Source organism: Coregonus lavaretus, assembly GCF_964263955.1.
Source record: "Coregonus lavaretus genome assembly, chromosome: 27".
NCBI lineage: Eukaryota > Metazoa > Chordata > Actinopteri > Salmoniformes > Salmonidae > Coregonus > Coregonus lavaretus.
The window spans coordinates 4,987,820-5,004,701 of record NC_140014.1 but is presented as its reverse complement, the minus strand read 5'-3'; the positions used below and the strand labels follow the sequence as shown (position 1 = coordinate 5,004,701).

Genomic DNA, 16,882 nt, shown 5'->3' with positions numbered 1-16,882 from the left:
TAAGAAACATCATAGTTCCCGGGGGAAATACTCTGTGCTATCCTGGAGCACGAGTACAGGACATTACAACGCTGCTTCCGACCGTTCTATGGCAGCTGCCGGGAGCTGACGCTGTCATAGTCCATGTGGGGTCAAACGACATTAGGAGGGCTAGCTCCTAACTTCTGAAAATGTATTTTAAAGAACTGATTCTAGCACTGAAAGATTCCAAAGAGTGGCCAATTATTTCAGGTCCGGTACCATCGTTGGGCCACAGGTGTGAAAGATTCAGCAGGCTACTGACATTACACACTTGGCTAAAAGACTGCTGTAGCTCTGTTGGAATCACTTTTATAGATAACTTTGACACCTTCTGGAAACAGAAGATGCTCTGCAGGAATAATGGAGTCCATCTGAATCATCTTTGCTCCTGGACTCTGTCCACGCATTTCAAGGCTGCGTTGAGAGACTTATCAATGACCCAAGCCCAGCTCAGTTAGTCCCTACAATTGTATCGCTGAGATGTCATAATGCTGCAGCAAATGTACGTTATCCCATGGGTGTTGGCAGACACAATGTAAGTAACCTAATTTATGTCCCTCTAACTGCCCTGATTCCTCTGTTGATCCTACAGCTATTGTATGCAGTAATCATGTGCCTATGAACCAGAGTTATACTGTTAGCACTGAGGCGGTCTGCCCTAGTAGGAAGTCCACTGTGTGCAGCTCACCCTGAAACTATCAGCTCAAACATAAATAACATGAGCATGTCTACTTCTGCTAAGCTTCGCAGTAAAGCAATAAAAACAATCAAGCATCCCAGAAAAGTGCTACAAATTACCCACATTAACATATGTAGCCTAAGAAACAAGGTTCATGAAATCAATAACTTGCTAGTAACAGATGGCATTCATATTCTGACTATCTCTGAAACTCACTTAGATAATACCTTTGATGATACATGTAGGGGCCTCCTGAGTGGCACAGCGGTCTAAGGCACTGCATCACAGTGCTTGAGGCGTCACTACAGATCCGGGTTCCATCCCTGGCTGTGTCGCAGCCGGCCGCGACCGGGAGACCCATGAGGCGGCACACAATTGGCCCAGCGTCGTCCGGGTTAGGGGAGGGTTTGGCCGGCCGGGATGTCGTTGTCCCATCACGCTCTAGTGACTCCTGTGGCGGGCCGGGTGCATGCACACTGACACGGTCGCCAGTTGTATGGTGTTTCCTCCGACACATTGGTGCGGCTGGTTTCCGGGTTAAGCGAGCAGTGTGTCATGAAGTAGTGCGGCTTGGCAGGGTCGTGTTTCGGAGGACGCATGGCTCTCAACCTTCGCCTCTCCCGAGTCCGTACGGGAGTTGCAGCGATGGGACAAGACTGTAACTACCAATTGGATATCACCAAATTGGGGAGAAAAAGGGGTCTTTTTTTTTACAAATAATAATAATATGCATGTAAATCTCTGATGGCTCAAAGTGGAGGAGAGATTGACTTCATCACTACTTGTTTTTGTAAGAAGTGTTGACATGCTGAATGCACCGACGTGTCTGTTTAAACTACTAGCACACAGCTCGGACAACCATGCATACCCCACAAGACATGTCACCAGAGGTGTCTTCACAATCCCCAAGAACAGACTATGGGAGGCACACAGTACTATATAGAGCCATGACTACATGGAACTCTATTTACATTTACATTTTAGTCATTTAGCAGACGCTCTTATCCAGAGCGACTTACAGGAGCAATTAGGGTTAAGTGCCTTGCTCAAGGGCACATTTACGTCATTTAGCAGACGCTCTTATCCAGAGCGACTCACCAATTGGTGCGTTCACCCTATATATTTCACATCAGGTAACTGATGCAAGCAGTAGAATCAGATTTAAAAAACAGATAAAGGTACACATTATGGAACAGCGGGGAATGTGAAGAGATACACACACACAGGAACAGACACAAGCATACGCACACACCCGCTAGCGCACACACACTCTACAAACAAACGCACTTTGTAATATTGTTGTATGGTGGTATTATACTTTTTATATTATAGATATGTAGTGGTGTTATAATGTTATATGATGTACAGTTTTATCTTGTGTTTTATTTGTGATGTAAGTGCCTCGATGTGTTTTTACCCCAGGAAGAGTAGCTGCTGCCTTGGGATCCCTAATAAATACAAATACTGGCCCTTGGATGATGTCAGAGTGAAGAAAGCCTGTTTCAATTATAAACGGAAGTGACCAGCTTACAGGTCAAGAGTGTAGCAGAGATATAAACAATGAAACCAAGGAATGATGGTGAATGAGAACAGGTCCTATCCAGCCTTGAGTGGGAAGCTGGTTTACAGATGGACAGAGTGAAAGGCAGACAAAAGCTAAAAAAGACAGAGGTGATATACATGAGTATACAAGGATACAGGATGATACAAGAGGAGGTTATGAGCTGCATCAGGTATGTTACTAGTACTGGGTTGGACTAAAAGCCTGCAAATCCACTGTGGGTTCTCAGGACCCCACAGTGAAGAACACTGACTAAACTAGCTAGCTTAAGAGAAAACATCAGACTTGAACCCACCTCCTGTGTCAAAGTCCACGTCCTCCTCCTCTACTACGCTAACAAAATGTCCGCCACCGGGGGCCAGCGGGGGACCGCTCTCCGTACGAGGGCTGCTCTCCCTCCTGTTGTTGGGGAACACCTCCAGGACCGTGTGCTCCGGCCGAGGGACCACCTGGGGGGCTTGGGCCTGGGGCTGGAGCTGCTGATGCTGTTGCTGTTGCACGTCCTCCAGAGGGGGCTCGTGGGGCTGGTTCCTGGGCTCGGGCTCCCGGGCTGGGTACTCGGCCGGGTACTCCCCTGGACCGGATGGACTGGATGCTGGAGGTGGCTTGCCATGGTTGTCATGTTCACGATACTGGGGGTCAGAGGTTAAAGGAAGGTCACCTCCGTAGGACTGCAGGCGGGCTTGATCCGGGAGGGCGCCATGGTCCGGGTGTGAGGGCTGGAGGAACTCTGGGATAGTTGGGGACTGGAAGTCGGGGTCGGCGATGGGTGGGTAGTCCTCGTCGGGTTCTTCTTCTTCAAAGGTTTCATGGTACTCTACCTCTGGGTACTCTGCAGTGGTGCTGTCATCGCCCTCCTGGCCTCTAGGAGGTGGCGTGGCGAGGGCGCCACCCACAGCGGCGGGCACAACATTCTCGAAGGAGTAGCGGTTGCCGATGTGGAAGAGCCACACACCAGGTACGCCAGTATTGCCAACCCTGAGGAAAGGGAGAAAAGGAAAAGGAGGAGAAGAAGCATCTTTCTGCATTTCAGGAGAAAGAAACTGCATGTACTATCTATCTTGCTACAAAGTCCTTACATAACATCTCTGTAAAATAAGTGCCAGAACAGTTGGAACACTAAAAACCTTTCATAACAGATCCCAGTTTTATAACCTCAGGTAAGGAATTCAATATAACTAACACTATGTTTGGGTCTTATGCCATAAGGAGTAGGGACGTCCTGTACTTACTGGTAGAGGTTCTTTAGGCTCTGCTCATTGCTGGTGACGCTGTAGTAGGGTCCCTCCATCCGAGAAAATATAAAGGACACTTCTCCCCTGCTAAAGCCAACTCTAGCCGGCAGCTCAATCTCCACATTGTAGGACTCTTTAGGGCGCGTCCCAAAGAAATGCAATCCATCCTCGGGGTAGAGGAAGAGGGCATAGGAGTCGTTCTCATCGTAGGCCACCACCGCCTGGAATGTGTTCAACTACAGAGGAGATAAGAGGGTGGAGGGTGTGGAGTAAGTGCACTGTTTGTACAAAGCCCTTTTAGTTTGGCAACCTTGCATTTTACAGTCTGTACCTCTACAGTTTCATTGGAAATGTTTTGCATGGCATTTACTGTACATGGAATTTGAAGACGCTTTTATTTCAAGTGACTAGCTAACAGCAGTGTTTTCCCTATGTACATGGAGTAGCCAGACAAATAGAAAATGTAGCCAGACAGGGTTCTCCGGGCTCGGGAGATGCCCCCCCCTGAACAAGCTCTATTTTGGTGGCCTCTGGTACATTCTAATGCCTTGATTCCATCTGAAATACACAGCGAAGTTATTGAATACTTTATCGAGGTTACCTCCCAGATTGGTAAAATGAGTTGTGGTATTGAGTAGAAAGATGTGACTTTACAATTTGAAAATGTATGAATTCAGTGTATTGTTAGTTGTTTTGGATAACGTCTAGGCCTAGGCCTATATGATCAGGACTATTTTCTAAGAAAATATTACATTTACATTTACATTTGAGTCATTTAGCAGACGCTCTTATCCAGAGCGACTTACAGTTAGTGAATACATCTTTTTTTTTTATACTGGCCCCCCGTGGGAATCGAACCCACAACCCTGGCGTTGCAAAAGCCATGCTCTATCAACTGAGCTACATCCCTGCCGGCCATTCCCTCCCCTACCCTGGACGACGCTGGGCCAATTGTGCGCCGCCCATGAGTCTCCCGGTCGCGGCCGGCTGCGACAGAGCCTGGATTCGAACCAGGATCTCTAGTGGCACAGTTAGCACTGCGATGCAGTGCCTTAGACCACTGCGCCACTCAGGAGTTATTTTTATTATTATTATTATTATTAAAGGGATAGTTCACCCAAATTACAAAATGACACATTGGTTTCCTTACCCTGTAAGCAGTCTATTGACAAGGTATGACAGCAACCCATGCTTTCGTTTCGTTTAGTTTCCTTGGCAGTGTTTCCACATGATATTAATGCTTTCTTTTAGCTTTCTTTTATTCGGCATTTTTTTCAGCTACCTGCAACATGTATGATGAAGCAGGTGTTTCTGCTACACCGAAAGCAGCAGTTGACTACTCCATTTTCTACACTTTCATCAAATTAGTAGGTCTATATTAATATCTTTAAAAAATACCATATAAGTATCATGGGCTTTTATAAGAATTCAATCTTTCTTTTATCGTATTTTGGACCAGAATGAGGCTCTCTCTCCACTACCTATTGTTACTGCAGGGAGGATTCACCATCTTCATCGAATGTTTTCATCATTTATTTGCAGATAATCGCCAAAAAGCAGTAGTAGCCTACCAATATATAAATTAGAGAGCCAAATGACTCTCTTACCGATGCGATTCGTAGAGCCCTATAAAATCTGTTTAATTTTTTGCCTAATTCTGCTTTAGTTTTTTCAGGTTTAGAAATGTTCCCTGTTTTTCCACGTTTTCACTCTCAAAACCACGCATTTTTAATAGCAAAGCAACCAAATTGAGGTCTGGGAAAAATATGATTTTTGTTATTTTCTTTGTGTAGTTACCCTTTAATTCAAGTCTGCACCTACCAAGAGGCTGTTCTTTAGCCATGTTTCTGTAGCGCACATGGTAGAGGTTGCAAAACAAACACCCACTGGATTGATGCAAATAATCATGATATCATTCTGCCAGGTAAGCATAGGCGACTTTGTAGTTAACATTTACTTGAGGTTTTTGGGAAAGACCTTCTATGTACAAGAAGACAGTTTCCGTTAGCATAGTGGTAGACACACAGACAGACAAGGGCATTCTCGTAGAAAAAGTTGCTGGCTGAAAATGAGGCTGTTACCGGCTGTTTAGCCGACGGCCGGCGCTTATAGGGAAAACACTGTAACAGAATAAAAATGTGTATTTTGGACTCCCATTGACATCAATGTATGATTCACTCAAAGGTTGACATTTTGTGTATAAGTCTCAAGTAAGGATTTAACAGTATAAGAAAAACACTGTGGTAAGCACAGTGGTAGCATTATCAGTGCTATAACAGAAGTGCAAAACTCAAACTCCTCAATACACAAACAACTTTTCAAAAGTAGTGGTGCCACTGCCCTCACAATGTTTAGAGTTGAGAATCAAAAAGCCACACTTCTTAAAGGAGAGCCAACTGAAAGTGAACAGAGCTTCAATCAAACTCTGTAACAGCTCTTTCCAAGTAATGTATAGTACAGTGCACTGCATTCCATTTCTCATCCTCTGCCTTATCAGTGCCCAGGGAACAGACAGTCATCCTCCTAACATTTTAACACTGACTCCCCATGTTTAAACTTCACACCACTCTCCCCCTACCCCCCTACTCCAAAATGTTGACTGAATATCATTCCTGTCCTCCAACTTTTACAGGCGCGTCACCGTTTTTACAAGCCAGGGTTTCTCACCAAATGTGCCCCCCCACCCCCCGGAAACATTTCGCCCGATACCCTTTATGGAGTTTTTTTTTTTGAAGCTGACCTCTTCCCCCTCCAAGCAGGTTTTCACACCCTTTTAAAGAGGTCCTGCACACCACTAAAAGGCTTAAAATACCATAATTAAATGTGTAGAGGGCTTGGGAGGGGACCCGCTCTTGATGTCTTGTCTTGTGCAATTTGTTATTATTACAAGCAGTGTGGTTTTCTGAGCCGTTTAATTAAATGTGTGGGAAGTGTGGGAACACAAAAACTTCAAGAGAGCGGCTGAGTGGGGGTTACGTCTTCAACCGTCAAAGAGGAGAAGACGACTTCTCGATGGCCACACACAGTTTACACACACAGTTTACAGGCCTAGACTGATGTAGTTTGGGAATGAGAGCAAATGGTGATAGAGGCCCATATCTCACCCAGCATGGTATTTTCAACTTTGAGGACAGAGACACCCAACCCCCCCCCCCCAACCTCTCTTATCTCTCCTTCACCCTGGACCTGTATGAAATCCCTCACTCCTCTCCTCCCCCCACTCCAGTAATCCAAGGAGCTATCCCAGAGCGGAGCTATCACCTTCATCACCACTGTCACAGTAAAAACAAACCCCTCCTCCACCCTCATTCCCCCATTCCAGACCCCAGAGACAATCATGCATCTGGTTCAAAGAGAGAGAGGGAATAGCAAGAGAGACAGGAGAGAGAGAAAAAGACAGAGAAAGAAGAGAAAGAGCGAGAATAGCGAGAGACAGAAAGACAAGAGACAGACAAGAGAGAAGAGAGACCCTTAGGCTTACTAATTACACCCCCCCCACCCCCCACCCCACCCCTCCCCCACAGCCACAGAAAAGTTCCCTAATTACAAGACCACACTGCCTCGGAGCAGCTCCAGAAAACAAGCCCATAAACAAGATTGTTTAAAGATGTATTGTAAATGACTCTTCCCACGTGTGTATTGGGGATATGCTGTGAAATTGTTAGATATTACTTGTTAGATATCACTGCACTGTTGGAGCTAGAAGCACAAGCATTTCGCTACACCCGCAAAAACATCTGCTAAACACGTGTATGTGACAAATACATTTTGATTTGATTTGATGGGGATGGGGAGGCGGGCATACATTTGGGGGAAGGGGGTGTTGGGTTTGACGTGGAGGTAGGGGACTGGGAATGGAGACGGATGGTACCACAGGTCACCGTGCCGAGCCTGATGAGATGATGGCAGATGATGGCACCCAGACCCTCTCATTGTTGAGATTTGCTCCAAATACTTTAGAGCAGACTTCCACCACTGCATATTTGCTCAAGGGCTAACACTTCAACAGACCTCCAACATCCTCCACCCACCACACACCCACCCCCAACACCAGCTGGGGAGGTAGGGAGGTGGGGAGATGGACATCTGGGGCTGGGGGTGGTTGCAGAGGCTTGGTTGAGCTGGAGGGGTGGTAGGCTGGAGAGCTGTGTTGTTCCAAGAGATAAAGCCGTTCCAATCCCAAAGGAAAACACAGAGGGATCATCCAGAGGTTTTTCCTTTGCCCTTGAAATGTCGCTTCCCCTCCTCCGACCGGAGTGAAACACACCGGCTGTCACACTCTCTTCTTCCCCTCCATGGTGCGGTCGGTCAAGCGGAAACATAGTAGATAACCAAAAGCCAGAGGAAGAGAGTGTGCTTTTACTATAGAGTCCAACTCCTACACACACATACGCACAGAAAACATGCACGCGCACACACTTCATTAATACTGTCTATCAAAGATGTTCAAGGAGTGTATTCTTGGTCATGTCACAGCAACACTTGAACTGGAGACTACCACAAAGATCTGTTGGGTGAGTCAGTGATGACTAGGGGCCAGTCTGGGATCGGAGCACACAGACAGACACACACCAGACGTCTCCCAGACCCTCTTGAAATGTGTGTGTGTGAGAGAGGAAGAGTGGAATGGCAAAAATGCCACGAGACAGATGCCGTTGTTTGTTTGTTGCCAGGTTTTGAGGCAGCGTCCGCAGGGTCCGCAGCTGCAGATGAGTAGGCTGCCAACCAGTCCATTAGGCACTGCCAACGATATGGGAACTCACACACACACACACAGAAGGACACACAGACTAACCTGTGGCCCGCATATTGACTCTGTACCGGTACCCCCTGTACCGGTGGCCCCGTGTAGCTCAGTTGGTAGAGCATGGTGCTTGCAACGCCAGGGTTGTGGGTTTGTTTCCCACGGGGGGGGCGGTATGAAAACGTATGCACTCACTAACTGTAAGTCACTCTGGATAAGAGCGTCTGCTAAATGACTAAAATGTAAATATATAGACTCGCTACTGTTATTTTACTGCTGCTCTTGAATTATTTGTTATTTTGCTTATTTTTTACTATTTACTTATCTCTTTTTCACTTAACACTTATTTTTCTTAAAACTGCATTGTTGGTTAAGGGGTTGTAAGTAAGCATTTCACTCTAAGGTCTACAACTGTTGTATTCTGCGCATGTGGTCCTCTGTAGCTCAATTGGTAGAGCATGGCGCTTGTAACGCCAGGGTAGTGGGTTCGATCCCCGGGACCACCCATATGTAAAAATGTATGCGCACATGACTGTAAGTCGCTTTGGATGAAAGCGTCTGCTAAATGGCATATTATTATTATGTGACACATAGAATTTGATTTGATTCGACAGACACACACACGGACAGACAGACAAGAACACACAAACAAACACACATTAGCAGGGTTGCCAGACAGGTCTGCTAATTTTACAGCCTGCTTTCATGTTCTCTTACACCAATGTAATAAAATGTGGGGACAGATTGTGCTTTAGGGTGACAAAATGTGGTTTTGGCACCAAAACCCCCCGAACATGATCCAAGCATAAGAGAGAAACAGAACAGTAAGGCCTCTAATCAACAAGCTGTATGGTTTTGATTCAGATTGTTTGGTTTACTCATGTTCCCTTGCACTTAGAGACTTCAACAAGAGGGGAGGTGTTTCCAAGGAGGACCCTTGTTAAGGGCAAGAGCAGAGGCGTTCCCAGAACTAATAAATAACAAAATACAATATTTCCAGTGTGCCGTCACAGCTGTCTGCTCTCTCTCACTGAGAGAGAAGGCGTGGGCCCTGGTCCAACAGAAAAGCCTATTCATTCACACGCATTAGAATCACTAGGCGACACTGAATATTATGGCTGTTCAGTTCAAGTCAGTGGGACTTTCCTCATCACACACGTGCATGCACGCATGTACGCACACACACAGAACTCTGAAGTCAATCCATTTCAACCTGAGGGACCCCCCTCATAGCGAACAACCAGACACTCTTAATACCCCGAATCTCCCGATTCCAAGAGTTAATGAATTAGCAGCTGAAGGGAGAATCTTGGTATTTTTCATGAAAGGTATTGCATTATTTGTGTACTGTGTCTAGGACCACACTTTCACAAACATTGCCCTCGTGCTTAGCGAACATGTTAGTTAATCCAATTGACCCTTCGCTAAGCCCCACCCCCCTTAGTTACTATTGCAACCTCAGACAATATTTACCCATTCTAACCACTGGAAAAATCCCCTCACAATGATCTCAAACTGTGTTTTTAATACACAATTAAATTAAACACAGACTACCCCTTGCTAATCATGAAACTCTTGGGTATGTTGTGGTGGACTGTTATTACAATTGGTTCACGGGAACCTGGTAAAATTATGTTTGTAGTGTGGCTAGCCGCTGAATGGCTCTGAATTTACTGTTAGCATGCAGTCAAAGCTATAACCACTTTTGGAGCTAACTAGTGCTCTCAAATCGTATCCTGACGTCGACAGCAGATGGGAATTGTATTCAAAACTGCTAACTTTGCTAGCTAATATACATTTTGAGAAAACAAGTTATATTAAGTGGCTAGCAAGCGTAAGCAATGTTTGGTGGTCAATGAGACTGAAAGCTAGCTAACCAGCTGAGCTAACAAACAATGTAACAAAAGTATAATTTCAGATTTGAAAAATACTCCAACACACAGTAGCAAGTACTACTGATGCACTGTTAAATTATTTAGTAATTTAACCTCTACGGGATCGATGTCACGTATACGGGACGGTTGAGATAACGTGCGCTAATGTGATTAGCATGACTGTTGTAAGTAACAGCAAACTTTCCAGGACATAGACATGTCTTATATGGGCAGAAATCTTAAATTATTGTTAATCTAACTGTACTGTCCAATTTACAGTAGCTATTACAGTGGGAAAAAATACCATACTATTGTTTGAGGAGAGTGCGCAACAACAAAAAACGTATCACGTCAACTGGGTTGATACATTCACCTTTGAAGGTAAATAATGTACTTACATTCAGTAATCTTGCTCTGATTTCATCCTAAGGGTCCCAGAGATAAAATGTAGCATAGTTTGATAAAATCCATTTTTATATTCAAATTTAGGAACTGGGTTCTACAGTTTGAACCCCTGCTGTCTCTGGCTCCACACCCATCTAGATGTGTGAAAGTGAGCTAATGATCCATCATGTATGACATTCCTGGGAGTGTGTAAACTTGCATTTTGTATTACCATATCATTTTTGTATGTTCTCTATAGTTATGTACTTGAAAATGTATCAATTGACCAATTCGGCACATTTCAGTATTGCAATGCTTCACTGGATCAATCTGAAACTTTGCACACACACTGCTTCCATCTAGGGCCAAAATCTAAATTGCGCCTAAACTGCAATATTATATTGGGGCCTTTCTCTTGAATTTCTAAGATGATGGAACCAAACAAATAATAGAAAATGCATGTTTTTTTGTTTGTATTATCTTTTACCAGATCTAATGTGTTATGTTCTCCTACATTAATTTCACATTTCCACAGACCTCAAGGTGTTTCCTTTCAAATGGTATCAAGAATATGCATGCCCTTGCTTCAGGTCCTGAGCTACAGGCAGTTAGATTTGGGTATGTCATCTTAGGCAAAAATTGAAAAAAGGGTCTGATCCTTAAGAGGTTAAACAATGTATTTTTTAAAGAAGTCTCCGTTTTGTCATTGTCTTTCATGCAATTTAAACGTGAGCTTGTGAGCTTTTCTGAGGTGTTGGACTCGACGACAGTTGCTATCCATTGGAGCGCTGCGATTGGTTGCCCAAAATCCCAGGGCGGGAATTAGCAAAGGGTCAATTATAAATGGGATAGGTGAAATCTAGGTTTGTATTCTGTGAATAAGTCTATCCAGGACCTTATAGATTCTAGAACAAGCAACCCTAAGAGCTATCAGTGTGATGTACAAGGCACAATAGCCAGTCTGTGTGATTGAATCCATTACGTTTAATCCATTACCTTAAGAAGTAAAGCTCAAGCATTATGATGATGACTGATAGCACTAGCAGCGGCAGTCTCACACTGCTCCCATATTAGAAAGCACAAGCCTCTCCATTGAGCATGGGGCAAGGGTATGGTTTCTCTGGTTTCTCCCCATAGACTTATATCAAGTGTTTTTATAGTGAAAGGTAACACTCCACAGAGGCTCTCTAGAGAATAAGACTCCGACACATCTGATCTGATTCTAGGATCTTGGCACAGTCAGAGTAGAGGAGATGTTATCTGATTGAACCAAGCTGCTTTCTACGTTTTTGTCCTCATAATCTCTGCAATACCTCTTTAGTAGCTAGCCAGAAATATGCACTCTTAATGATAAGTTACATGCCTAATGGAGGGTTTGAGAGACTTTCACATAACATGTTTTCTGTGAGTAATACATGAAGATGACCATAGAAATATAATTACTTGAACATTGACTTGAATGGGAATATCCATTCTAGTAGTTATATTTCTATGGGTAACACATAATATGATGACTTGATCCCTAATAGACTGTGCGGGTGGGAGAGACATGCCCAGTCGCCCTTGGGGGTAGGAGGGGGACAGAGGGTGGCGGGATGGAGGGGGGACGAGTTGAAGTGGACGGCTGATGACCCGGATTGATGACCTCTGGCCAGTGACCAAAGGTCAAGAGGCAGTTTAGGGATGAGGGAGGGAGGGGAACCCAAATCCCTAGGGGGAGGGAGGGGGGAGTCATATATACTTAGTAACTCCCTACAGGCTGCAGACACAACTACAGAGAGACAGACAGACAGACAAACGGACCGATAGAAAGACAGACCAAGAAAATGATAGACAAACAGACAGCCAGACTCACCCTATCGGATGGCCCAGTGGCGCGCGTAACCTCCTCGTAGGCGGCCACGTTCTCCCAGGTGGCGATGACGGCGTGCGTGGGTGTGAAGCGGCCGTCGGGGAAGCCCCGGTGCACCTCCTGCGCCACCCGGTTGAGAAGGGTGGGCGACTCTGTGACCCGGTAGTAGATGGCGCCCTTCCCCTTGCTGGTGTCGATGTCTGCCAGGAAGGGGGCGATGACAGGGAAGTCGGTGGGGAAGCCGTCGTCCACGTACTGCTTCTCCATAGGCAGGTCCTGGGCTGAGATGATACCATTGGTTGCCACCTGGAGAAGAAGGAATGGGGAAAGAATGCAGTGAGGGAAATAGGATTTAGTGCTGAATTGCAAATCGACCCCTTATTTAACCATTTTTGTTTTTACATTTTAGTCATTTAGCAGATGCTCTTATCCAGAGCGACTTAAAGTTAGTGAGCGCATACATTTTTCATACTGGCCCCCCATGGGAATCGAACCCACAACCCTGGCGTCGCAAACGCCATGCTCTACCAACTGAGATACACGGGGCCACAATTTAACCAGGGAGGTCAAATTGAGATTGACATCTGTTTTTATCAAGTGAGCCCTGGCCCTTAGGCACTCCTGTAGATCTGAAACAAAAAAATGTCACCCAACCTATCATAAGTTGAGCTGAAGTAATTACAGATAGCTTATCCAATCCTTTCAGAGCTAGAGGATGCCTTATGGGGTTGGAGTTAGGGATAAGGGGCAATTTGTAATTGAAAATGTTTTGCTCCAAAGGCCAAAGGGAAGACCTCTCAAGAAGTGTACCAGATCCTATAAAGGACTTTTTTTTACCTTGGTGTCAAAAACATGCACTTTTTACCTTGTGAGTCAAAAACATGCACTTTAACTCAGCGATTCTCAACTGGTGGGTGTCATCAAGGCAAAGGGTGGCTATTTGAAGAATCTCAAATATAAAATATATTTTGATTTGTTTAACACTTTTTTGTTTACTACATGATTCCATATGTGTTATTTCATAGTTTTGATGTCTTCACTATTATTCTACAATGTAAAAAATAGTAAAAAATAAAGAAAAACCCTTGAATGAGTAGGTGTGTCCAAACTTTTGACTGGTTGTGTATATTTGCGTCGAGTTGTCTGGCGAATTGTGCCTTGGTATTTCCATGCTCTGATGCCCTGAGAAAATTCCAATGTGTAAAATACATTTCCTCAGGGAATTTATTTAGTTGAAAACGTGTTTCTTCTGACAATCAGCACAAAATATTAACTTTGTTGTACTACTTTTAATTTAAAATGTCCGTTTTAAAACTCTTTCGCTGGAACCCCAATGGATTCTAACAAGTGATCTATTGATATGAGTACATGGGTGATTTGCCCAAGGGAGTTCAACTCTGACAACCTGCGGGGTAGCGACTCAATGGTCACAGATTCCTAAGAGTGACTTAAAGGAAAGATTCACCCATTTTTAATGTTATATCGTATTTGTGCATCTCTGAGCAATGTTTAATCGATTCCTGGGATCATTTCAGTTTGTATGTGTATCTGAGCTATTCGCCGTTCAAGCAGGCAGAAATACAGCCAGTATGACGCATTATGCAAAACGTGTCATACCGGCTGTATTTCTGCCTGCTTAAACGAATAGCCTAGATACTCATAAACATAAAATTACCATGGGAATCGATAGAACATCGCTCAGAGATGCACAAATACGATATAACATTCAAATACGTGAATCTTTCCTTTAATGAACTCATGTAACAGATGCAAAGAAAGCAAGTGTTTCATGATTGGAACATAGAACCAAAATACTTAATTGAATGAATAATAATCTTATTCAATTTTCCCTATGCATCGGCATATTTTCCTATTTAATTCCATCATGTCCAAAATCGATCCATTGACAAGAAACAGTAGGCTATGCTACGAGGAATGAGATATGTTATTCATTTCATAATTTCATTACCCTGAATTTGCCTAGTTAAACTCCATGTTCACGTGCAATGTACCTCGACAGAACACAGTTTGACAAGTTTTTAAAAGATTACTAAACGTGTTATTTCTTCAGTGACCGTACTAGAAAATGTCTCTTGACATATTAGTTATCATTCTCATATATGTGCAATGACCAAGAACCACAAATATACCCCGAATACTTAGCGCACAAGGCAAATATAAGTCATAGTTCATACTCACGTATAGCTCATTGAACTGCGCCTCATAGAAATAGAGAGGTCTCTTCAATGCGAGTACTTTGGACGTCTCGTCGTCCCCCTCCTGTAGAGTGAAATCGCCGCTCAGTGTCCCATAAGGAAATATATCTTTCCTCTGAATGCCTGTTACAAGATGGACAGTCCACGACAACTGAAGTAGAAATATCGTTAATTTTCCCATCGCCATTATAAATGTTTTAAAAGCTGTGCATTGATCTAGCAGCGGTTGATTCAGTCGGCGGCTCTTGCAGCTAGATAAGAAGAAGCGGACGGGGGGACAGCGCGTTCTATAGGAATTTCAACCCACATCAACTTCTACCTCTGACCCAAACTCACCCGAAGTTAAGCGGGAGGGATTTAAAAGTTTAGGGACTGTTGATTGGTTCCGTTTGTCTTGACTGGCAAGATACTGGACACCATCTGGTTTCAATTGAGAAAGAAAAATATAATTTTTAATCCACACGACCTTTTCGTAACTATTATCCACAACAATGAATGGGAACATTACATACATCATTTTGTCAGGATTTTCATTGTTGAACTTTAGTTATAACAATGTAATTCATATAATTATTTAACTCGGCTTATAATTATAAGCTTTTTTTTAATCAGTTCTCGTGGGTTCATATGTCTCTTTCTGTTTTGTTCAGGGGTAGCCTATTGATGAGAGATATAGCGCGAGAGAGAGAGAGCACGAGAGAGAAAGAGACCAGGGCCTCGTTTTGCAGTTGCGATGTAATTCCAAATGGGCACACACTGGTTGAATCAACGTTGTTTCCACATCATTTCAATGAAATTACGTTGAACCAACGTGGAATAGATGTTGAATTGACGTCTGTGCCCAGTGGGTTACGATGATCAAACCAGATGCATCTTTATTTACTAGCCAATTTAAAGGACAATTCCGCCACTTTTCAACCTCATATTCATCATCTCCAGCACCAAACCAGTGTCTACATATGTGAAAACAGCACGTTTCTATGATCTGTGGTTAAAAAGATAAATAGAAAGGTCCTAAAAAAATGCTTCTCTGTGATTATGTTTAAATGCACACTAATAATTCGATATTAAACTGATTAAGGCAGTAGGCCGAGTATGGCAATAGTCGTGTTACTCTGCTTATCTTAATAGGGGTATGTTAAAAATCGAAGTAAGCATAGACTGATTAAAGCACCTGGTTTTCTGACCAATCTTTCAAATTATTAGGACATGTAAACAGCTTAATCTGTGTTCCAGCTGTGTATTTGATCTGCACATAGTGCAAGCCTCTCTCTCATGCATGCCAGTGAAGTAAGTTCGAAAAACTGAAAGTATGCATCTTAGAAATAGCTTTCACATAAAACTTTATATGTCCAAACTCAGAATCAAATAGGCTTCTCAAAAATAACATAGATGTTTAATTTGATTGGTGATTTTCTGAATGTATTTAAGTCCCATCAGGTTATTAGGGAAATAGTTATTCTTGCAAAGCATGAAAACCAGCCTTTTGGGGGCCCTAAACTAGATATGGTTGGTGAGTTAAAGCGAGTGTTCTGCAGTTCTACACGTTTTGCCATGGGGTGGAGAGATTATTTTCCAGTTTTAAAGCACATTTTCTGCAATTCTGCACATTTTGCCATGACTTATGTCATGTTAATGATATCTGAGTACTAGTGACTAACAAAATCAATTGGGGCCCCCTGGAGGTCAGGGCCACTGGGCACGAGCCCTGCGTGACCGGTCGGTATTCAGACATGATTACTACAAGTTTAGATAGCTGGCTAGACTGATTTACCAATCCAAAAATTGTTAGCTGACATGGCTAATTGAGTGACTGTCAGTGACTGACATAACAAGAGAAAAATTGCTAATGCACAACCAAATTTCGAACTTGCACCTTGCGTATTCTACTATTCTTACTCTCAATAGTAAGTTGAGACCCTGACTGAGTTCCTGGGGCCCTAAGCGACCACTTATGTTGCTTATGCCTGTGGCTGTCTCTGATGTAAATGTTTTAACTAACTATTATATCAATCCACAGTAATCATATTATTGTGTGCATGTAACCGTACTGTGTGACATCACAGGGTAGGATTAAAAGTAAAAAAAACAGTGATTTTCAAAACCTGCAACGAGTTTCCAGGCCAAGGTAGGGTATTTTATTGCTCCCTACGTCACCACAAATCTCAGTGTTTGAAAATCACTGTTTTTTAAATGTTTTAACTTTTGATGATGTAGAACTAGATGGGTAGAACTTTTTAACTTTATATATTTTTTGACATAATGTAGAAATGTGCTGTTTTCACATATGTTGACACTGGCATACTGAACAAATGG

The 16,882-nt window shown here is 43.5% G+C and overlaps 1 protein-coding gene across 1 annotated transcript in view; it reads right to left on the bottom strand.

Moving 5' to 3' along the window:
* nid2a (nidogen 2a (osteonidogen)) overlaps positions 1–14,759 on the bottom strand; it is a 111,671-nt gene extending 96,912 nt beyond the window's left edge. The window contains exons 1-4 of the mRNA XM_084144703.1: positions 14,550–14,759; positions 12,354–12,656; positions 3,494–3,732; positions 2,557–3,239 (exon numbers count right to left, since the gene is read on the bottom strand). Coding sequence (XP_084000829.1) covers positions 2,557–3,239; positions 3,494–3,732; positions 12,354–12,656; positions 14,550–14,753 — 1,429 coding nt within the window. The 5' untranslated portion in view covers positions 14,754–14,759. The remainder of the gene's footprint in view (positions 1–2,556; positions 3,240–3,493; positions 3,733–12,353; positions 12,657–14,549) is intronic.
* Between the last annotated feature and the right edge of the window lie 2,123 nt (positions 14,760–16,882).